At 35.9% G+C, this 24,688-nt stretch overlaps 1 protein-coding gene and 1 long non-coding RNA gene across 3 annotated transcripts; both read right to left on the reverse strand.

The window, feature by feature from the left end:
- Positions 1-16,365: 16,365 nt before the first annotated feature.
- LOC110737787 lies at positions 16,366-17,974 on the reverse strand. Of its 2 annotated transcripts, none has more exons than XR_002514471.1 (2): positions 17,540-17,974; positions 16,366-16,725 (listed from the first exon to the last, which is right to left on the reverse strand). It is a non-coding gene; the product is annotated as an uncharacterized LOC110737787 (long non-coding RNA). The 2 variants fall into 2 exon arrangements; XR_002514470.1 differs by having other exon boundaries at positions 17,512-17,974.
- A 4,587-nt stretch (positions 17,975-22,561) lies between these two features.
- On the reverse strand, positions 22,562-23,789 carry LOC110737788 (protein LIGHT-DEPENDENT SHORT HYPOCOTYLS 10-like). Its single transcript, XM_021918136.1, has one exon. The coding sequence runs from the start codon at positions 23,460-23,462 to the stop codon at positions 22,794-22,796; it is 669 nt and encodes a 222-aa protein (XP_021773828.1). The 5' UTR covers positions 23,463-23,789; the 3' UTR covers positions 22,562-22,793.
- Positions 23,790-24,688: the final 899 nt, after the last annotated feature.

The raw sequence follows: 24,688 nt of genomic DNA on the forward strand, positions 1-24,688 counted from the left end.
GGCTGAAAAAGGCGACCTTGACTCCTGTGTCAAGAAGTCCAAGGGGAATGCTCCCCCCAAGCACAAGCAGTCAGCCAAGAAGAATCACAGGTCAACTGACAGTTCTGATACTGATGACGCAGTCGTCTACACTATAGCAGGCGGCTTCTCAGGAGGCGACCCCACTATCAGGGGCAACAAAGACAATATCAGGCGGTTAGATGTTAATTCCGTTCACCAAGGACGAACTGCCAATAGTTCATTCCTAGAAATTGTCATCACAGAAGAGGATCTGGGAGGTGTTAGGGGGCCGCATGATGACCCCATTGTCATTGAATGAAAGGTGGCCAACCAAAGAGTTGGCCGGATCCTCATAGATACCGGCAGTTCCTCTAATCTCATCAGCAACAAGTGCTTGGCAAAGCTCAAGTACAAAACTAACTACATACATCCGGTATCTCACCCTTTAGTAGGGTTTGGAGGAAGTGTCGTACACCCAGTAGGACGAGTGGATTTACCCATCCGTCTGGGTGAGAAAGGGGAGGGCTGCCACATGGTGGTTCGGTTCTTATTTGTTGAAGAACTCTCGGCCTATAACATGATCTTGGGACGACCCACCCTGAACAACTCTAAAGCTGTCATTATCCCCTCTCTTATGCTGCTCAAATTTGAGAGGGATGATGGAACAGTCGGCTCCCTAAGGGGAGATCAAAAGATGGCACGAGAATGTTACCTCTCGGATATCAAACTCACTGTGGCGGCTGCTGGCCCAAGTGGTGAAAAAACTGACCTTGAACTCATCAAGGAGGATGCGCCTGCCCAAGTGGCAGGCGGCAAGAAAAGAAAGGCTACTCAACTGGGGGCCGAGAGAAAAGAAAAAAGATACCAATCACTAGCATAGGAGCGGTCGGACGAATTCCGCCCTCAGCCGGCTGGCGAGCACACGGATGTTGTCCTTGACGACTCACGTCCTGACCGAACAGTCAAAGTAGGGACGACTGCTCTTGAGGTATTGGGTGAAGGTTTTCACCAACTTTTAAAGGAATTCAAAGATATCTTTGCATTCAAAGTTCATGAAATGTCAGGCATCAGTCCTGACCTGGCTGTACATAAATTGGCCGTGGATCCGAAAAAGAAGCCGGTCAGGCAAAAGAAGCGAAACCATGGTGAAGAAAGAAGTCAGGTGGCCGCCGTTGAGGTTAAAAAGTTGCTTGATGCAGGGTTTATTCGGCAATGTTATTTCCCACACTGGGTTACAAATGTTGTGCTAGTAAAGAAGCCGAATGGTACCTGGCGTATGTGTGTGGACTACACTGATTTGAACAAGGCGTGCCCCAAAGATAGCTACCCATTGCCAAAAATCGACAACCTGGTCGACTCAACAGCCGGCCACGCTTTAATGAGCTTCATGGACGCATACTCAGGCTTCCATCAAATTTCCTTTGTGGAAAAAAGATCAGGAGAAGACGGCCTTCGTCATTGATCAAGGTTTGTATTGCTTTACGGTCATTCCGTTTGGTTTGAAGAACGCCCCGGCAACCTTCCAAAGAATGATAAACACGGTCTTCTTCGACCAAATTGGAAGGAATGTCGAGGCATACATAGATGATATGATTGTAAAGTCCAAACTTCAGACGAATCATCTAGCCAACCTCCGAGAAACATTCACCACACTCAGGCGGCACCATGTCATGCTCAATCCCAAGAAATGTGTTTTTGGGGTTGAGTCTGGGAAGTTTCTCGGATTCCTCATTAATCAGAGAGGTATAGAGGCGAACCCTGAGAAAGTGCAGGCGGTCATCGACATGCAGCCGCCTCGCATGGTCCGCGAGGTTCAGAAGTTAACAGGTTGTCTGGCGGCCCTGAGAAGATTTCTCAGCCAGTCAGGCGACAAGTGCCTTTACTTTTTTCAGGCAATAAAGAAGAAAGTAAGGTTTGAATGGGGGTCGGATGCTGAGGCGGCCTTCCAAAAACTGAAAGTCCATCTGCATTCTTTACCAAGGCTGGTCAGTCCCTTGCCCAAAGAAGTGCTCTACATGTATCTCGCAGTGTCTGACCATGCTCTAAGCACCGTCCTCCTTGCTGAAAGAGACGGCTGCTAGCTCCCGGTCTACTTTGTCAGTTATGTATTGAAAAATGCCGAGTTGAGGTACCCCCTAGTGGAAAATTTTGGTCTTGCTCTCTTCATGGCAGTTAGAAAATTGAAGCCTTATTTCTTGGCACATTTAGTCATCGTATACACAGATCAGCCAATCAAGCGGCCACGCACAACCATGGAGTCGTCAGGCCGAATGATCAAATGGGCAATAGAGATTCAGAGCGTTGAAATCACATTCGAGCCAAGAAAAGCAGTAAAGGGGCAAGCATTTGCTGATTTTATTGTAGAGATGACTCGGCCCTCTGATTCCCAAATTCTAGACCAAGTCTGGAAGGTCTATGTGGACGGGAGCTCCACCTCAAATGGATGTGGAGCAGGCGTCATATGTCAGTCTCCAGAAGGCGACAGGTATGAGTATGCTCTACGTTTTAACTTCCAAGCCTCGAACAACGAGGCGAAATATGAAGCTTTACTGGCCGGTATTCGCATGTGTAGGGAGGCTGGGGCAAGAAGAATAGACGCCTGCTCTGACTCACAATTGATAGTGAGTCAGTATAATGGCGAATACGAAGCAACCCATCCGGCCATGATTAAATATTTGCAGGCGGTATGACAAGCGGTCAGGTCACTTGAATAGTTTCATCTAACTCAAGTACCCAGGTCTGAAAATAACCAGGCAGATGCTCTTTCAAAGTTGGCATCCTCAGCCTCCTGTGACACTCCAAGAACCGTTTTCTGGGAAGTTATGGAAAAGAGGAGTATTAAAGAGGATCCTATCGGAATTCTAGATCGAAGTTCAACCTGGATGGACCCAATCAGGGCATATTTAACAGACGGCACCTTGTCGAATGATCATCACCAGGCGGCCTTACTAAAAAAGCGAGCGTCCAGTTTTGAGATGCGAAAGGGGGAACTCTTTAAGAAAGGGTACCTTCAACCCCTCTTGAAATGTGTTACCCCAGAAAAAGGACGAGAGGTCTTAGAAGATCTACACTCTGGATACTGCGCCTCTCATGTAGGCGGCAGGTCGCTTGCTCAACGAGCAAGGCGACAAGGTTACTTTTGGCCTACCTTAGAAGCAGACGCCATGGAGATGGTGAAAAAATGTGACAAGTGCCAAAGGTTTGGCAAGTTAATTCACCGCCCGGCTACTGATCTCACTGCCATCCATAGCCCACTACCGTTTGCTAAGTGGGGCATGGATATCCTAAGACCCTATACGCCTGTTGCAGGCGGCAGGAAGTACATACTTGTTGCAGTCGACTACTTCACCAAATGGGTTGAGGCTAAGGGTGTTAAGGGAATTAAGACGAAGGATGTGATCTCATTCATCTAGAAAAATGTCATCACTCGGTTTGGGGTGCCCATGTCTATGGTTTTTGATAATGGTCCCCAATTTGAGACGCCTGTTCTCAAAAATTGGCTGGGAAACCAAAGCATCTCACACTGCTTTGCATCAGTCGGCCGTCCCCAAGCAAACGGCCAAGTAAAAGCCTTCAATAAAATCATCTCAGACGGTCTTAAGAAGAAGATTGAACGAGCAGGCGGCCTATGGGCAGACAAACTACCACATGTTCTCTAGGCCATTAGGACGACCGAAAAAGGGTCGACTGGAGAAACTCCATTCCTCCTAACTTATGGTGCAGAAGTTGTTCTTCCAATTGAGCACTACGAGCCGACTCTTCGAATAATGTTGTATGACGAAGAGGCGAACTGGGAGTCCATGCACCCGGCATTGGACTCACTTCCAGAACAAAGGGGCAATGCAGTCTTGCGCCATGAAATCTACCGCCTGAGAATGACAAGGTCATATAATAAAAGAATGCACATGCATCCACTCAAAGTGGGGGAATTTGTACTAAGAAAGATGGAAGCAGTCGATAGGGCTAATGAGTCAGGCAAATTAACTCCCAACTGGGAAGGATCCTATCGAATCTATGAAGAGGTTCGGGACGGCACCTACCGCTTGGAAACACCAGACGACCAACCCTTGCCTCGAACCTGGAATGTAGATAATCTAAAGAATTATTATTTTTTAATGATGTAAATAGCCAATAGCTACTAATAAAAGTTTGCTATTTTGCTTCATCTATTTTGTATCATGAGGGGCATGCCACCTGCTCCATTAGCAGCCGGCTACTCTCCATCTTCTCATCAATTGAGGGGCATGCCAACTGGTAAAACAGTCGGCTACTCTCCATTTCACTCAAATATGCATTCAATTAAGAGGGGCACGCCGCCTGTAGCTATACAGTCGGCTACTCTACTATACTTAGTTCGCCATGAACTACCTAAGGCCTATGGCCAAATGATCAGACCAGACGCCCAGCCAACTGATCCAACCTTTAAACTAATACGACCTATCCCAACATCATAGTAGGCGTCTGGCGACATCCTTCCGGATGAAATTCGTCGCAGAGAGCAGCTCCCTTTTGGGTGGAACATTGTTCTATAAACTAATTACACGGCACCTAGACGACTGTCCCCAAGGGCAACCACGTAGCCGTTTTTGAGACAAGGATAACTCTAACACTAAACCAAACAGGTGTTAGCAGTTAACATCCGCGTCGGATGACCGTCTGTATTACTTGGGATAAGTACAGCCGGTACCTCTAAAGTAAATAGCCAACAAAAATTGGTGAATCAAGGGGATCAGCCAGCCTCCGCCGCCTGGTACCTCTACTACTCAAGCATAAAAGCTGACGAGTAAGTCACTCTCTCACACTTAGTAAGGATCCAAAAAGGTATGACGAGTCCGCCTGTCTAAAGGTGAACCAGAGCTCTCGTACCACAACCCCTACTAAGATGATTTCTTTTAAAATCAAACATGTTTGATAATATGGTTCGAAGGTCGACTGCTTTTTGGCAAACAAGGACTCAAGATCTATTCCTATTTTAACAAACAGGCGGGCTGGTTAAAAGCGGCCTGTTCCTTTCTTACTTGAAAAAGTTAAACACACCTAACCTGGGTAAATGGCCGTCTGATCGCCTAACCTGAAACCAAGACAACCAGTCGTCCAGGGGCATAGGCAGTCGGTACCTAGTACCTGTTCGCAATCTTTGGCTTACGATAAGTTACAAATTTTAAAACATTTTTAGCCGAAACAGTCGGTATGACATACAAGCGGATAGTAGGATCCTCTATACTTCGCAAAAATAAAGCATAAAACAAGATTTCGTGATCAAAGACGACTGAAAGATGGTCGCCGAATTCATATAAACAGGCGGCCATAAAGACCGGCAAAATATTCAAAAAACCCCGGCCCCCTGGCCGGGTAAAGTGATACAAGAACACACGGCACGCAGGCCAGAGAACAGAAAAAATAATAAAGCTTTAAGCATTGGGAGGGGCTTCGGTGTTAACTGCCCCCTGATTGAGCTCAGCGATGGGCTCTTGATTCTTCAAGGCCCCCTCTTTTGATGACTCACCTTTAAGGGCAGGAGCTTTCTGCGTATCCACCTCAATTGGCTGCAAGGCCACCACCTCCTCTTCCTCCTCTGAGCTGGAGTCAGCCGCCTCCTCTTCCTCAGCCGCCTGCCTTATTATCTGTTGGTTGTACTTCTCGGTACAAGCATTGAATTTTTTCTCCCAGGCGGCATAGCTGGCTTTTGGGAAGAGGGTTGTCCAAGTCATTTTCATGATTTGAGTTGAGTCGTCCATCATGTCTTGGACTAAAGTCATCTTTTCTTTCTCGGCCTTGGCCGAGAGCTCATCAGTGAGGCCCTTCTCCTGCTTTTCCAGGCGGTCCTTGACATTTTCCAAGGACTTTTGCAAAGACTCGTATTGGAGCGCCATCTGCCTGAGCGGCCTCAGCTCCTCTCGGAGGTTTTTGACAGTCGTCTCCAGCTCGTTCTTCTTTTTGGCCTCCTCCAACTCGGTGCGGATAGTGGAAGTGGCCTGCGCCTGATAATAAAGAATATCAGTGGTCAAAATTTCATTTTGGGAAATTTGAAACATTGCCTTATCAACGTTAGAGGCGGCCATAGCTTTAGCAACCTTTACCTCTTTGTTCTTAGCGCTAATCGGCCTTTTGAGGCCGTGTACTCGCAGCATGGACTGAAAAAGGGAAAACAGGCGTCAGATTTGGCAATAACAGGCAGCATGCAAAGTTAACATTTTGAAAACCTTCTAATTTACCTCAGAAAGGAGACCCATGATGCCGTCCAGGTCAAGGGTGCCGACTCCCTTGATCGAATCCCTCTCCTATTGAGGGACGACTTTAATCATAGACTTGGCCATTTGGACCACGTCTGGTTCTTGAGGGCCGCCTGCATCCAAAAAGAGAAGCGTCAAAAACATGAGGAAAACAACGAAGAAATAAGTTAAGACTAGCAGAGCAGTTCATACTTCTTGGCGGCCGACTGTCCCTAGGGACTTGTGAAGGTTTACCCACGCTTTGTGGGGTGGCTGGCTGTTTGTCAGCCAACTGCTTCCTGGCAGATCTAGGCGTACTCCCACCAGTCGTCTTCCGAACTTTTGAGTCCGGCTGTTGGGAGGAAGAGGGTTTGGACGTGCCCGCTTGCGAGAAATATAAAATTGTCAATGCTAATAATTGCAGACTTTCAAGGCAAGTTCATAAGACCAGAAACTCACTATGGGCATCTCCTTGGCAGGAGAATCAGAAGAGGTCCACTTCTGATGCATGATGGAGGCACGGAGCAAGGCGGCCGCCTTCTTTGATGCAGAAATTTGGTTCATAGCTTCAGCTGAAAGAAAAGCCGCAAAGAGTTAGAAAAAAATCAAAAACAAACCAAAAGAAGTGTACATATACTCAAGAGGCCGGCTACCTCTGGAGGACCGACTGCTAAGGCCACAGGCGGCCAGAAAAAACTCGTCATAGAGCCATTGAAACTTTGGGACGCAGTTTAGGGGCACTTGCTCTTGTACCCCAGTAGTAGAGTTTGCCCTAATCTCTACTTTGAAGAGTCCTCGGCCAAGGATCTCTTTCCGAGCCTTGCGGGGGACAAGCGGCTTGCTGCGACCGCCTGCTAGAAGAGGCGGATCCTTATTCCACCTATTGTAGCGCTTGTTTAGCAGCTTGTCAGGGCTGACAATGATGAAGAAGGTGTTTCTCCAATCCTTCCATTTATTTTCTTTGCCCCTTGTCATTAGGTAGCCTTTGTGGCTCGTTATTTGGTACCGGCCGGTACCGCTTGCCTTGGGGGCCCGGCTGAGATAGTTCATATGGGTGAACGCCTCAAAATTCGGCTCCACCCCTTGCATTTCACATCCGGCTACATAGCCAAGGATGTTAAACCAGGAATTCGGGGCTAACTGCCAAAGCCCCACCTCGTATCCATCGAGGATTTGTTGAACGACCGGATGCAAGGGAAAGCGAAGCCCAGCCTTAATGGCCGCCTCGTAACAGCCAAAACAGGCATCCCCATAGCTGGTTCCCGCGGGCCAGACGAACGTATCCTCAGCATCCGGCACAAAAACTTGAAAATCAGGACCCATCACATGGTCCGATAGAAAGTAGTCTATTCGTTCTTTCATGGCCTTGATCCGGCCCTTTGGGACATCACAGTAATAAGGAATATTCAATTGCCTATGAGAGACGGATGGTTCCAACCAGTCGTCCCCCTTTTCAGATGCATGAGAAACCCTCGCCTCATGCAAGCGAGCATGCCTTTCCTCTGAATTTATAGAGAGGCGGCTTGAAGAGCTAAAGTCAGACTCACTATCAGAAGAGTCTGAATCCTCCCCTCTCCCTTTCTTCTTCTCCTTCAGGGTCCATCTGCTGACTGGCCAGGTCAACAATGAAATGGGAAGGCGCTACCTTAACTCCCTCTTCCGAGCTCTCGGCAGAAGGGCCACCTTGGGTCCCTGCGGTCTCAAGCGGCTGGTCCGACAGCTCGCTAATCTGAACCCAGAACGAGGAGCCATCCGAGTTTTCAATCCTTGTTGTTCTTTTTGTTCTTGCCATAATGTCCTTCATGGATACAAAGACAGTTGGATTCCGGGACTTGCTCAAAGTTTGAAGTACCGCAGGGAAGTCGGCACCCCTAAACCTAGACTCAGTCGTCCACGGTGACCGGCTGATTGCTAACCTAGGTCGTGCCGGATGCTTTTGAGGCCTCATTTTCAAAAAAAAAAAAAAAAAGAAAAAAAATGCAAAAGGAAAACAAAAAAAGGATAAAGGAACAGTCAGTTACCTGAAACTTAAGTTCTAGATGAAAGCTTGGTCGAACAGGCGTCCCACAAAAAACAGGCGGTTGGTAGAAGCAGTCGTCCAGAAAGTCAGAGCTAAAGTTCAGGGGTCCGAGAGTTCTCTTGAAAAAGTTCGCAAATGTGAACGAAAGACTTGGTTAACATGCCTTTATATAGGGCAAAGGAGAATGCGAAGAGTCGCTTCCCAATTCAAAAAACGAGCAGGAAAAATGCTCGGCCCGTCATAGGGTGACACTTGTAGGAGGCCGTCGCCTGTTACAGGCCGACACCTGTCACAGGTGACATGTGAACAGTCACGTGCCATCTGTGAGGGGCAAATGATTAGGGGATTTTTTCCACCAATCATCACTTGACAAGTGGACCATTCAGGCTCTGCCAAGTGTCCGCCACATGGACCAATTGGAACCTGCCACGTGTCAAGTATTGACTAGTCCACCTTAGACCTCTTATGCTACGACACGTGGCCTCCCCCCATGCCAAATGGGAAAACCGGCCACCTAGGCCCAAAGTCTTGTGGAAGCCCAATCAGCCTTAGGTTAATCTAAACCTAGTATTTGGCACGCATCCCAAGGCATATAAATACCTTCATTAATCCTCATTAAAGGGGATTCAGCAATTAATTACTCTCACCTAGAGAACATTAACTACACTCACCTAAACACTTAGATCATCCCTCGCCTAGAGGAACCAGATCTTCCAACCTTTATTTTTCCGCACTATTCACTCCTCATACACGTTCTAACTTGATCGTCGGAGGCGGAACTCCCACCACAAGGAGTCTCCGTTGTTTTGCAGATACAGGCGCAAGGATACCAGTCCCGGAATTGTAACTCTCCCGCAGGACATAAAAAAACCCCGAAACACAAATGGTTCATTAATTATAATTAAATTAAAATTTGTGATACCTACCATTATAAATTGACACATCATACGACACAAATAAAATTTCGCATCAATAAAAAACCCCATCAAGCGAATTTTGTGTTAGTAATTTTGTGTTAATTTTTGGTCATCAATGGTCGGGTAATTTTTAGCTTAATTTTTAAAATCCTATGTTTAAATAAGTATTTCTAATTATTACTTACATTCTATTAATTTGGGTACTCAACGATTATATGTTTATGTTTTATTTACTAAATGTTTTTTTACATGCAGATCTAACACATCATACGACACAAATAAAATTTCGTATCAATACAATACCTCATCAAGGGAATTTTGTGTTAGTAATTTTGTGTTATTTTTAGGTCATCAATGTCCGGGTAATTTTTAAAATTTTATGTTTAAATTTATATTTGTTATTATTAGTTACATTGTATTTATTTAGGATATTTAACAATTATTTGTTCATGTAATGGCATACGATTAAATGTTGTATACTTAATATATGGACGGCTTTGGTTATTTTTAGAGATGATGAAAAAATTCCAATGCATAGATTTGATTTTATATCGCAACAATTTTTCATTTATTGGTAAATATACTGATTTATTTTATATAAATGTAAAGATTTAATTTATATCAATTTCAGTTTGGCTAACATTTTTATCCATTGATGTAGTAGGTTGGTTGTGGACGAGGTTGGTGATTTTATCGAAATAAAAGATATGGTAAAATGAATAATGATTTAGGATTTAAATTATTAAAAATTTATCATTTCACATTAAAGATTTTATATAACGGAAAAAAAAATCATATTTACAATTTATTTATATTTAATAAATTCATTATAAATTATAGTAAAAAAAAATATTAAACTTTTGTAATTTGTCTGAAATTATTAAATACAATAAATCAAATAATTAAAAATAGATGAAAAAATCGTGCATCGCACGGGTTTCCATCTAGTATCACTAATAAATAAAGTCGGTTAGACAGCAACATACACTTGACATTCCAGTTTTTCGCTAAGTGTCGCGCCACATAGCAGGGGATAAATAGGTATTATTGTGACACATATGATGCTAAGTAAGCGATTTTTGGATAGATTTTTAAGATAAAATTATTGTATAGAGTTTTATTATCGATCTCATTTTAGCCAAACGACTCGGATCGGATGCAGAATCGCAAAGTAAGCAGGATCGTTGTAGGATCGCACATGATCAGGTAGGATCTTACAGGATCGGGTAGGATCGGACGATCCTGTTTTTCACTTAAATTATTATTGGATTGTACAGGATCAGTCAAGATCGGACAGAATCGTGCAGGATTGGTGAGAATCGAGTAGGACCAGTCAGGATCGTACGATCTTACTTTTTACTTATTAAAATGAACCTAAAGTAATTAAACTTTTCTCTAAACTAAGAAAATTACTACCCAACTACTAAAACTATAAATTTTACCATTTTTATGGCTTAAAAAATGTTATCTAATTATGTAGCAACCCTTTTATTACTCTTTTTATCAATTTTGTAGAATCTTATGATTCTATGAACCGATTTTACCGATTCGATCCTATTCCTCTCACCGATCCAAAGTAGGATCCTGATCCTGATAACCTTGGTGTCGCATCATGTAGGCGACAAATAGATATAATTGTGACACATATGATGCTAAGTAAGCGAATTTTTGATAGATTTTTTAAGATAAAAATTTTGTATGGAGTTTTATTATTGATATACTTCTAATATTTCATATACACAAAATTAATCATAACTTTTAATAAATATCCTATAACTTGGTTCTATTTCCATCATAAAATTCGTTTTAAAAAATTCTTTACAATAAGATCCATTTATAGTATATTTAATTTATTTAAAAAAATAATGAAAATCAGTAAAAATAATTTTACTTTGGTAAAAATACTTTCAGTTCAGTAAAAATAATTTAAAGTCAATAAAAATAATTTAAAGTCAATAATAACATAGATATTTATTGAAAAATTAAACTACAAATTTTATCAACCATTTGGGCATCGTCCGGGCACAAAACTAGTGTATACTTAATTTAATAAAAATTCATTTCATGCATTGCATGGGATGATAAAAACTAGTAAAAACAAAAAACTATAAACGTTGTATGAAGGCCGAGGAAATGCTTTAGCAATTAAGGTTTAACTTTATGTTATTTTTAGTTAATGTATGTGTTTATTTTTTTAGGTTGTGTTATCTTCACTTGAACTTAATTTGTTAGACTTTATTACGTTTGATTAGTCCTAATCTGTACATACCTTATGTTTACACCTAATTGAATCTAATCAACTCTGATTAGACAAAAGGTGTATATCTAAACTATATTTGTTTTTATCCATGAACTAATTAGTAGAATTTGACCTAATCGGAAGCAAATAAATCAAATGTGTCTTTTTTTTTCCTAATTTTTTTATAAGGAAAGATACAAGAATTAGGAAAGTTTTCTCTTATGATTGTATTATCATCTACGTCGAGGTCAATATTTAGATAATCTACAATTTGATGGCCTAAAGTTGCAACATAATCTAATGCTCAATTGACTTCTCGATACACGTGATAGAAAACAATAATCTCAAAGTGAGCCAACACCATCCTCACGTCATTCATTAGCAATATATTAAATGAGTTATCACTCGAATATTAATCGAGCCAATTTTATCCTAACCAAACCAATCAAAATGAACACTTCGCAAACACAAGCAAGTAGGTAGTAAACAAAGAGGAGCCATCATCCAAGATTCTGAGTAAGTGATACGATAAATCACGTCTCTCTGCCGTATATTCGTTGGCTGCTTCTAAAAAATCAATCTTATATGGAAGAATGCTCATATTAATGAATCCTACTCAAAAATGTCCCCTTAAAATAATTGGTGAACTTGTCTTTTTCATTCTTGACTTCTAAGCCCCAAAAGAAATAGAAATTCATGTTACTTCTATATTTATTCAAATATTTCAGCATGTAAAAGCAGCCTGTCGTAATCATTCTATGTACCATTTCTAATTGCTCCTTAATAGTCCTTTGCATCTTGTCTTATGGTGCTACCCAATTCCACAATTTGGGGGTAAAAGGGTTTTACTTAGTGACAAGGAATTCTATGTTGATTAGATTGTGTTACATTACATTATTAACGTGACTATTAAATATTAGCTTCTTAATTTGCGTTATAATTTACTATAGGTTAGTATAATAGTGTTCGAGCAATGATTACAAGAAAACAATTAATTAATTAATCAAGATCCAATATCTTCACTGTGAAGAACTTATTTTTAATATTAATATTAATATAATACATCCTCCCTTTTTATCTCGCAGCGATGTTTCTATTTTCACAGTTAAATTTACAAATTCATTTGAAGTGGTTTTACACACATTTACTTGCAAAGAACATATCACTCACTTTTAATTAATATCGTTTTTTTTTTTTTTTGACAAGACTTTTAATTAATATCTTCTCGGTAAATTTCACTTTAATATCATAGACTTGAGATCATATATGATGTGTATCTTGTTCACGGATGAGCATATTTACAATAGAAATTTCTGATAATTTTTTTATTAATGTTTTCATTTAAGCTATTTAGATTATGAAAAAAAAAAAAAAATTTATGAACATAATGTTCAGGATTTTTTGTTTGTTTGTTTTTTTTTTTTTTTTTAATAATCGTACCCTTGCTTTGACCTATATAATTTGAGACCACGATGCACGTCTTGATCGATCTCTACAGCATAATATAATTTTCAGGTGAATTCAATTTATCGTACTAGAAAATGACACAAGTGATCTAAAGTACACTAGCTTGGATGCATTATAAAAACTATTTGAAAAGAATTGAAATTGCTAAAATTATTCGTAGCTTGATAGTCTTGTTTTATTAAATTAGGACTTAATCCCTCACTTGACGTTGCATGATCACTTATTTGGATGGTGAGAAATTGGAGATTGCAAAGCTCAACCAATGACTTAAAAACTTTGACCTATATGCTTGACTTGACACACATGACAAAGCACGGCTTTGATCATTGATTTATTTAATAATATATTAATAAAAATAATAATAAAATTAAAAAATTCATATTATTAGTATATACTTTGTTTTATTTTTATTTTTATTTTTATTTATTTATTTATTTTTTATTTTTTTTGGTGCTATGAGTATATACTTTGTGATTTATTCAACAACATATTATACAATAACATTTTTTTAATATATTAATAAAATAGTAATTAAAGTCAAAATTATTATGTAAATAGTGAAAAAAATAAACTATAACACTTAAAAAAATTGATGGGAGTATATTAATGATTAAAGTTAAGTATTCACAAATATATCAATATAATCAAAATTACACTTAATATAAGACAAAGGAATTAGTAAAACACGCACATATTAAAGTTTCCCCTACCAATTATCATTTCTTATTGGTTTACTTAATTTGAATTATCTTTTCTTTTTAAAGATGTGACATTTTCCCTAAAGATACATGGGATGAAAAAAGCATCTTGACGTTGTTGCTTGAATTCTGGAAACAGGCTGCAAGGATATTTGCGACATTTCATTGTATGATATATTAGCTTTTTTTAGTCTAACAAAATACTAAAGGTAAAGCAATGTCTACAATTATTAATAATAACAACAAAAACATCACTATTGTAGATTTGTAGTACTATTAAGATATTATGTAGCGTTATCAACGATATTTATTGACGCTAATAGTAAATCTAGTGATGGAGTCGCAATTTTATATTTTGTAGGATTATATATAAGCATGATCATTCCTATTTTCCTATTTCAATCAATAGGAACAAATTTGATTAAATGGGTAACGCATTACACTTTTTTTTTTTTTGGTGTTTAATTTAGAGATCAAGCCATAATAACGGGTGATGAGAATCATTCCCAAAATCTCCTAAAATTGGGAAGAAAGCTCTAACTAGCTGAGCTATCCTACACTCTCGGTAACTTCATTTTATGTTATTGGTTACACAAACACTTACAATATGACATTATTAATTATGAAATAAAGTGGAATTGTGTTTAACTCAAATTAACAATAGTCAACAATGAGAGTGAGGGATAGCTCAAGTGGTTAGAGCTTTCCTCCCGATTCCAGGAGATCTTGGGATCGATTCTCACCCCGCCCTTGTGGCTCTCTAAACACCAAAAAAAAAAAAAAAAAAACAATAGTCAACAATAAAGATACAAGGATTCACTTAGTTTGGTCAATTTAATTAAAGAATCGTAACTCATATACCATTAACGAAATTGCAAAAGTGACCTACCCTAAAATAGGATGTCACGCATACATTATTGTAACACAAGAATTTCTGAACTTTGGTGAGCTTTTGATCAAGGCCAATACTTTTACATTTAACCTCATAAGATGTGCTCGAATTATCGTTTAGTAGTAGACTTTTATAATATTTCCTACATATCTTTTTTAGTTTCTAGGTTAAGAATGTGAACAGTCTACCTAAATTGATTGAATTACTTATCCCTAAGATTAACATAGGATCTTGATATATATTTAGTAATTTCCAACGACAATTCCTTCAATCTTTCACTTGTCTGAAAATACATGTGTAATCTCTAAATTCTTTTAAGCCCCTTAATATTTAATTTCATAATATTATGTTATCCAGACCATATTATTAATTAAATTAAACTTTCTTGAAATTATTCAAGCTAGAACTATCGAAACAAAAAATTTAACTACATTTGAGCCTGAGCAAGCATTTTTCTGTTCTCCCTTATTAAGAGGCCATAGACACCAATACTAAGAACTTATTCAATCTTGTACAATCATAATGAAATCTCACTCAATTTTTAATAACTTGGCCACGTATTGCCGTTATAATCTCATTTTTCAACATGATAATCCGTATTTGGCAATGTCAAAGTCATACGTAATAATCGTTATTATATATATATATATATATATATATATATATATATATATATATATATATATATATATATATATATATATATATATATATATATATATATATATATATATATATATATATAACCATTGTTCCGTAAGAGAATTTTAGTTAGGTTTTCTCAATATCTATATATATATATATAGAGGAAGGCTCATGTAAGAACCCTCCTCTATATAAGAACTCAATCTTATATAAGAACCAATCTCAACCATTTATTAGTTTTGATCCAACCATCTAAAACCATCCTTTAGTAATGGCATTTCTGTAATTCTTTTTTTATGTTCTAAATTTTTTTGCCTACTCTTATGTTCTAAATCTAGTCTACCTATTTTCTAATTTTTTTTTTCTATGTTCCAAATTTAGTCTACTTATATACTAAAGTTTTTTTTTTTTTTTTTTTTTTTTTTTTTTTTTTTTTTTTTTTTTTTTTTTTTTTTTTCTTCCTATGTTCTAAATTTTTCCAACCTATGTTCTAAAGTTTTTTTTCTTCTTCTTATGTTCTAAATATTCTTTTACCTATGTTCTAAATTCTTTTGCCTATGATCTAAATTCAGTCTACTTATGTTCTAAAGTTTTTGGGAGGGTTTGCGGAGGCCGAGGCAAATTTTCCTAAGCATGTTTAATGAAAGATAAGGGTATAAAATTAAGTATTAATCAAGGAATAAAAAAAAAACAAATTCAACCCAATTAATCAACCACCACCAACCCAGCCACGACCACCAAACCACCAAACCACCAACCCCAGAAACCCAACGACCCCCAACCCACCAATTCCACCAGCCACGACCACCAGAAACCCACCAACCCCAGAAACCCAACTACCCCCAACCCACCGATTTCACCGGCCACGACCACCAGAAACCCACTAACCCCAGAAACCCAACGACCCCCAAACCCACCGACACCGAAACCACCAACCCAACACATCTGAACCACCAAAACCAAAACACCAACCCCGAAACCCACCGATTTGAAACCCATCAGTTTTGTAATTAGGGTGTTTAAAAAAAAAGTAAGGGTAAAATGGTAATTTTATCACTAAAAAGTTACTAAAAAAGGAAAGAAATGGGAAAGTTGCAAGTAATGTGGACCAGCCCAAAAAGGAAATAGTTGCAACTAAAGTAGACCGGAGGTAGTATAATGTATTTATATATACATATCAAAAAAAACTTGGTGAGAGCGACAACTAATTGAAGCTTAGAGTAGAAATATCTTTGTGTCGTTTTTGGAGGAGTTGGTGTCTTTAGTGTGACCTCATTCCTTTCCTCTTCCTTCTTCATTGTACGAAAGAAAAACTTAAGCTTATTCCAAATCAGAAATACTTTAGAACATTATAAAAATAATGTTTCAAAGGTTAATGTTTCAAATGATATTAATATTCCAAATGATACCCGTGTTCAAAATAGTCATCTCCATATTTGTACAAAAAATGTACTATATATTGTTTTAAATATATGTCTAAAGATATAAACTTAAGATTTACACAATCATATATCAATTTTTGTTCAGCTTTGACCACTTTCTAGCCATCTTCATCACTCTTTTCCGTTCTTCATTTACTTCTGATGTTATAATCTTCCCACAATACTCCACTCATAACCTTTTCATTTGCTCAAACTGCAAACAAAAAAAATACAAACACGTTAAAATTAAAATACACATGTAATTCAGAATATAATAAAAAATACTTTAGAACATTCCCATGTAATTTAGAACATAATCAGATTAACTTTAGAACATAGACATCTAACTTACAACATAATCAGAATTACTTTAGAACATAATCAAGTAATTTAGAACATAATCAGATTAACTTTAGAACATAGACATTAAACTTAGAACATAATCATAATTACTTTAGAACATAATCAGATTTATTTTAGAACATAATCTATCTAACTTAGAACATAATCAGAATTACTTTAGAACATTATCAAGTAATTTAGAACATAATCAGATTAACTTTAGAACATAGACATTAAACTTAGAACATAATCATAATTACTTTAGAACATAATCAGATTAACTTTAGAACATAGACATCTAACTTATAACATAATCAGAATTGCTTTAGAACATAATCAAGTAATTTAGAACATAATCAGATTAACTTTAGAACATAGACATTAAACTTAGAACATAATCATAATTACTTTAGAACATAATCAGATTAACTTTAGACCATAGACATCTAACTCATAACATAATCAGAATTACTTTAGAACATAATCAAGTAATTTAGAACATAATCAGATTAACTTTAGAACATAGACATTAAACTTAGAACATAATCATAATTACTTTAGAACATAATCAGATTTACTTTAGAACATAGACATTTAACTTAGAACATAATCAGAATTACTTTAGAACATAATCAGAATATGGAGATGTAATTAGAACCTAATCAATCATATGTCTTGACACGTACATTATCCTTCTCTAGCCCCGAATTTCATTGTTTTTGACATTGTCCTAGGTTTCCATGTGCTTCAACAAAAATACTCCACAATCATGTTTGTTTGCATTGCTCTTCCATTTCATCTCAATGTTTCTTGTTTCGAAAGTGGACAAAACGACACTCTTGTTATCAATTTCTTCATAAAATTCACCAAATGCCTTCAACTACAAAATATATATAAATTAACCTTGAAGAAGATAGGAGGGGCAGTAGGCAGAGTAGAAGAGGCTGTAGTAATAGCCATAGCAGCAACAGATCTGTTGTTCGAATACACATACTCAAAAAAAAATTCAAAAATTGACATTAATTTGCAAAAATCGAACTAATTCGAACAAAAAAAAATAATAATTGACAGATCAAATTTTTCGAACATAAATATTTCACAAAAATCAAACAAAAATAATTCACAAAAGTCGAAAAAAATAATGAACAAAAATCGAACGAAATAATGAACAAAAATTGATCGAAATAATGAACAAAAATCGAACAAAAATCATTCGCAAAAATCAAACAAAATAATTCGCAAAAATCGAACAAAATAATTCGCAAAGATTCGAACCCTAAATTTGCTAAACTCGAACTCAAAATAATCAAACTCCATACGAAAAATCCAACTCAAAAATCGCACAAAATAATACGCAAAAATCGACTCCTAAAAATCGCAAAAATAGAACCCTAAATCCGAACCCTAAAAATTGCAAAAATCACCAATTAAAACTGCAAATTCACTTGAACATCATGCTAATTTCATGAAAATTTGAACAAAATCGAAAAGAAAAACATACCTGAAGCGAAAATCCTTCAAATTGCAACTTCTATCAGATTTTTGGGGGTTTTAGGAGAGAGAAAATGAGAGAATCGGGAAGAAGGGAAAGAAAGTTAGAGGAGAGAGAAAAGGTTGGGAGGTGGGTAAGGGGGTTGAAAAAGTTGGACACGTGTTTTAATCTTAACCGTCTAAAACAACTTGATCCTACGGTTGAGATGGATTCTTATATATCTAGGGTTCTTATATATCTAGGGGTTCTTACCGGATCCCTCCCCTATATATATATATATATATATATATATATATATATATGTATATGTAAGACCCTGTTTTCCTAATCTTATTCAAGGGTGGCTAACGCATATGATGCGCGCAATAGCCAGCCATGTCGGAGAACTCTTTTGATTTAAATTTAGTTGTTGACAGTATTAATTAGGGAAAACATATAAACAAATATTTTAGGTGTATAACTGTATGCACACTATTCATAAGAGTTCAAAAAAAGAGGTAATTAACATTATATTGATGAGGGCAAATAAGTAAATAAACATTTTAGAGAATATAATTGTCCAAACACTATTCATAAAAGTTAACTCATACTTTTTAAAAGATAGGGATAATGTCCAGGAAAATAATTTATGTTCAGTAAAAATAGGTTAATAAAAATAGCTTAAGTTTAGAAAAAATAAGTTTTTATTAGTAAAAATTAGTAACTTTAAAAAACAAATATAATAGAAAATTAGTAAAAATAAATTTTAATTAATAAAAATAAGTTCAACAAAAATAAGGTGAAGAGCTGAGAACAACCTAACTAGTTAGACATCCCTATGTATTTGTATGATTTATACCATATGGAATTGAGCTATCAATCAATGAACTTATAACCTAGTCATTTTTTACCAGTCATTAATGCCCAACCTTTTTTTTTTTGTTTTTGACACGAAATTTAATTTATGCCCAACTTAATGACTTAAAATAAGGACACTAGCTAGATGTCTATTAAGTTAATAGGGTTTCAATCATCAAATCACACACTTGAGTACTTGACAATTCGGCCTATTGAACATCACAAATTATATATGTTGGACATTTAATTTAATTCTATACCACTATTATATAAGAAACAAAATTTACTAATATAAATAAATAAAAGCAACTAATTAATAGTCTTATATATTGTGATCTAATATTACTTCTTAATATCACACAATCAAAGCCATTCTCTAATATATTTTGAATAATATTCTCAATATGATTTTTAAACTTAAACTTCCATCGTTGTTTGCAAACCTTTAACAAATAGTTGATCCTCACCTCACCTCTACACACTAATACGAAAATGTCCTAGCTTATTCGTCTTTCTTAAGTACTTAGAATGTTCTTAGTTGTATTATAGTGCAGATTACGTAGATCGGATTTGATTGAAATCTGCTACACATACTTAAATCATATTAAATATCTAGCTAAACGAGCTAGTATAGATTATGGCATACATAAGAGATTCTATTGCAAATGCATTAGACTTATCTTTCATTCGCTTAATCTCATCAATTCATCTTGAGGGAACTTTGATTTGATTCGTCATATACTCATATTCCCCAAAGGATAATGAAAGCTCCGTGACACTAGTTGATAAAAATTAGCACCGTACCAGCGATAAATTGGTATAAAAGTTAACAAATAGTGACATATTGGTATAAAAATTAACAAGATGTGACATTTAACCCTTACTTTCTTGCCGGAGTAAGTGCTTAATTATTATTTTAATTTAAATTTTTGATAATTTTTTCATTGTTGTTAATACTCATAATTAACAACAAATAATTCTCTCCTCCATGCTCATGCACCTAAGATTATTGGAAAAAAAAAATATTGTAAGATCAAACAAAAATATCAAAAAGTGAAAGGAAAGATAAATTCTTATGATTTACCGTCTCAAAAGTTTAAATTGGCATGTTAATTTAATAATTAAGAAGTTGGGAGAAAATTTATTTATATAATATTGAATATTGCAATAAAATTGAAAGCTCAATGTAATCTCGAATGTATGTATTCAAAGCTTAATCTTGTAATTTTTCTTGATTAATTTCTATCCATAATCCTAACTATTCCTCTATATTCTCGTATTTCCTCCCCTTTTTCCTTCTTTTTAATTCTTTGGCCTTTTTTTTTTTTTGTTTTTTGTTTTAATAGTGTTTAAAAAAAAATTAATGAATATTTGAACCAAAAAAAGGTATAGAAAAACAATAGAATAAAGTTACAAGAATAAAAATAAATCATGTGTACAATATGCACTTATTATTCAGGTTAGAAAAAGGGTTAAATGTTGTCACTCACTAACTTTTATACCAATATGCCGTCATTTGTTAACTTTTATACCAATATGTCGCCACTTATTTAACTTTTATACCAATCTGTTGCCACTTGCTAACTTTTATACCAATATGTCTCCTACGATAATTTTTATACCAATATGTCATAAGGGTGCTAATTTTTATACCATTATGGTTAATTGGCCCATGATCAACAACTCTTGGCTTAAATATTCACCTCCATGATCAAATATAAGATAATTGTCTATTTCATTTTTCAAATACAATTTTTCAAATGATTTAAATTTTAACTAAAAAATTGTAGCCAAAAATAAATAAACAGAAACCTTTTTTTCTTAAATTAAAAAAAAAAAAAAAAATTCCAATAATTTCCTCCTATGTTTGTTACCACAACGCGCTCCACTGCATCTGCCACCTGCAAAACTCCTCCGATCCCTATTGTGTGCCGCCTTTCCATCAACCATTACCAAACGAACTTTGATGAGTATAAAAGTTTTTGGGATTTTGGTCTCAGGTGATAGAGTTTACATTTTAGATTTTGAGTGTTATGTAACAAGTATTGAGTCGCCAAGATTTTTGTGTGATGTGTCACGCATAATTACCCCCCCTCCTCTTTTTTTGCATAAGTAACATTATTCGGTGCTTAGTAATATAATATCGATCTCTTTGGATTATTATATCACATTGAAATATTTAAGTTTGAAATATCAATTAGTTGATAGCTTGATACATATGATCTATATAATAAGATTCACCTCACCTTTCAAAACTTTTCAAACAATAAGAGAGGCAATGCAAGACTCTCTGCTCAAATCTAAACATTAAATTTCTTGTAAAAAAAAAAAAAAAAAAAAAAAAAAAAAAAAAAAAAAAACCATGTTGATTGATGAATAGAAAGAGGAAATAAAATCGAAAAAGAAGCGCGCAAGAACAAACTATAGAAATGGAGTGGAAATTGGTGATGTTAGAAACCAAATTAACCTGTCTATGGACCCTCAAACAAATGCCCCATCATTGTAGTCTTGTAGATGTTAGGTCCCATAAAAATAAATATATTTATATAAATATATTACATATATATTCTATGATGTGATCATCATATCATGTCACACATAATAATATTATATAAATGGACAAAACCATGGCAGGCATAAGTTGGTGCAGAATCCTTAAAGCAACCATTAATCGGCTATAAAAAGCAAAATGTGAACATATTGGAATTTGGAAAATCCCCTTAAAATTTAAAAATAAAATTTTAAAAAAAATTAATAAATAAAATATTTCATTTCATGTCCTCCAATAATTGGTGTGTACATGTAAAAATAGTAAAAAAAAATTAAATTGTTAAAATGCATGTTTAAGGAAGAAGCACAGTGTTATTTTAAGTAATGTACAGTAGTTAAAAAAAATAAATTAACTTTTTGTCTTTAGTTGTAAAAAGTAAGCAACCCATTGCCCAAAAAGCTAGGGTTTTTGCATCGCCCTCACCTAGTCATCACCTGGATAAGCTAGGGTTTTAGCTTCAATTTCATTCATGGTGCTAATTATAATTGAAAATTTTAAACATATATACCCAATTAATTAACTAGGATTTCTAACATGATATCTTTTTCTATAATTTAATTTTTTAATAGGAAGGTTAATGTACTAATTCAAAAACGAGTCAAACCATCCTAACATATAAACAATTCTAAACAAGATTGATGTAATATTTTTTGTTCATACTTTTAATATTAAATGATTATATATGTGTGCTATTGATTGTATTATGTTTTGGTATTACTTTAAATTTGTTCATATTAATTTGATCTGTAGTGAAACAGAGTAGTGAATTGAACAATCAATCCGTACACGAAGATGTAATATCAATCAAATTATCGACTCAGAGAGAGATTAAACCCAATTTCCTGTAGTGTATATATTACTAGTAGCAAGATATAATAACATGTACTATATGTAACAATCAAAAACAAAAATTCTTCAAAATGTATGCAAATAAACAAATTAAAAACATGAACCTAAGGAAATTTAAGATGGGAAATTACCTATATATATATAATATAGTCTTTTAGATCAAAAGACTAATTATAGTATGACTTCATATTATATAGAATATGATCATTGATCAAGAAGGAGATTGCATGGGAAACCGTGAACTTCCATCACTAGTATTACTACTACTAGCAACAAGAACAGCAGCTGCTGCAGCAGCTTTCAATTGGCTTCTCTTCTTCTTCTTTTTCTTGTAAGGAACTCCTCTAGCCTTAGCTTGAGTATCCCTCACTTCCCTTAAGTACATCCTTATCACGCCGCTAGCGAAAGGGTTGGTTTCGGGTGGACCTCCGTTCTCCTCGTAGGCGGCTCGTAACCGTCCGATGAGGGCATCAAGGCTACCCCAAGCTTGCCTAAGGGGGCAAGTGCATGGGCCTGGGGGCTCAGGTTGGCCAAAGAAAACACATCCTTGAATGTGTACCTTAGTTTTACCAAATTGGTCTAGGTACCTTAAGAAGTCTAGCACATTATTTGGGCTGCACTGTGACATGACATTAACTGGGGGCCTTTGATTCTTCAAGTATTGGCAAAACGTGTTCCAATCGCGTCGTTTTTGGGACTCGTACCGGCTTAGTGGAGCCGGTGACTGTCTGTTCTGATTCTGATTCTGGTTGTGGTTTTGGTTTTGGTGTTGGTTATTGTGATCCTCATCATCAATCATTAAGGACCGGGATCCGGCTCCCACCGACAACGGTCCTTGATGATTTACTAAATCTTTACCCTTCATGTTGCTTGATGACATGATTAAGAATTTTCACCCTTGTTCACCTTTGGTTATTATTTTGGTACAACTATACAAGAGAGTAGTAAGTAAGAAGAATATTGAAGAAGCTAAGTGAAAAATGAGAAGAAGGAAGAAAATAAAAGAGAGGGGAAAAAAAAAAAAAACAAAAGAAAAGAAAGAAAGAAAGAAAGAGCTTAAATTAAATAATTACGGTGAGAAAGAGATAGGCAAATAAATGGGGCCAATAAAAAGTAGGTTTTGGACCCTCTTTTTCTACCCCTTCACATTATTTTCTTGCTTTCAAGTGTACGATTAGGCTTAAATGGTGCTTTTCTTTTTCTTGAATGTTTATCATTATGTTTTTCCACAGCCAAAGCAATCATTCAAGAATATTATTAGCATTATTTGAGCTATAATCTTTTTTAATAAGAAGAAAAAGGAATTTCATTAATAAAATGTAGCCAAACGACACTTACATATAATTCCTAAGAAATCAAGAATTTCAACACAAGTACACACCTTAAAATTAAATACATCGTAGATTTGATTAACAATCGCCTTAATAAATAACTTCATCTGAAGCAATACAATCTGTGAGTTCGCGCTGATTCGGCTTGAAATCCACTGATGCGTAGTCATTTGAGTGAAAATACTCATGTGCAGTGGTCTTCCGGATTCTTGTAGAGATTATGAAACCCTAGATTTTTAATTTTTGCCATACAAACATAAAAAGAAAATAAACTCAAGTGAAAAATTATCATCTCAAGGATGGGATTTATTTATTGAAAGCAATTAAAAGGTTATTGGGGGCTTACCACCGGTAAGAACACTAGTGGAAACCCCTACAAAGATTCACAATTGAGACCAAGAGGAAAGAGATGGTAATGATGGAGAGAAAAGGGAGAAGAGAGAAGGAAAAACTTTAAAATAAACTAAAAAAACCTAGCAATGGAGGCTAGGAAAACCCTCCAAAGGGAGAAACCCTAGAGGAGAGGAAAAAAAAAAAAAAAGCCTCCCAAGGAGAAAACCTTATTTGAGCTATAATCTTAAACCTAGGCACACAATTAGGGTGATTAATTACATAGTAATTTTTTTTTAGTGTTATATGTCCCTAATCCCTAAGATCGATAAGACTTGATATTGACTTGTTTAATTAATTTCTTAATCTAAAACCATTGGATTTGAATGGCTTTGGCCCATGCTTTATTACTTAATTAATGTAGTAAGGTGGTTTGTGTCTTATC

The sequence above is a fragment of the Chenopodium quinoa genome, unplaced genomic scaffold (assembly GCF_001683475.1).
Source record: "Chenopodium quinoa cultivar QQ74 unplaced genomic scaffold, ASM168347v1, whole genome shotgun sequence".
NCBI lineage: Eukaryota > Viridiplantae > Streptophyta > Magnoliopsida > Caryophyllales > Amaranthaceae > Chenopodium > Chenopodium quinoa.

Coding starts and splice junctions, on each gene's coding strand:
- LOC110737788 (XM_021918136.1), bottom strand. CDS start 23,462: ATGTCATCAAGCAACATGAAGGGTAAAGATTTAGTAAATCATCAAGGA.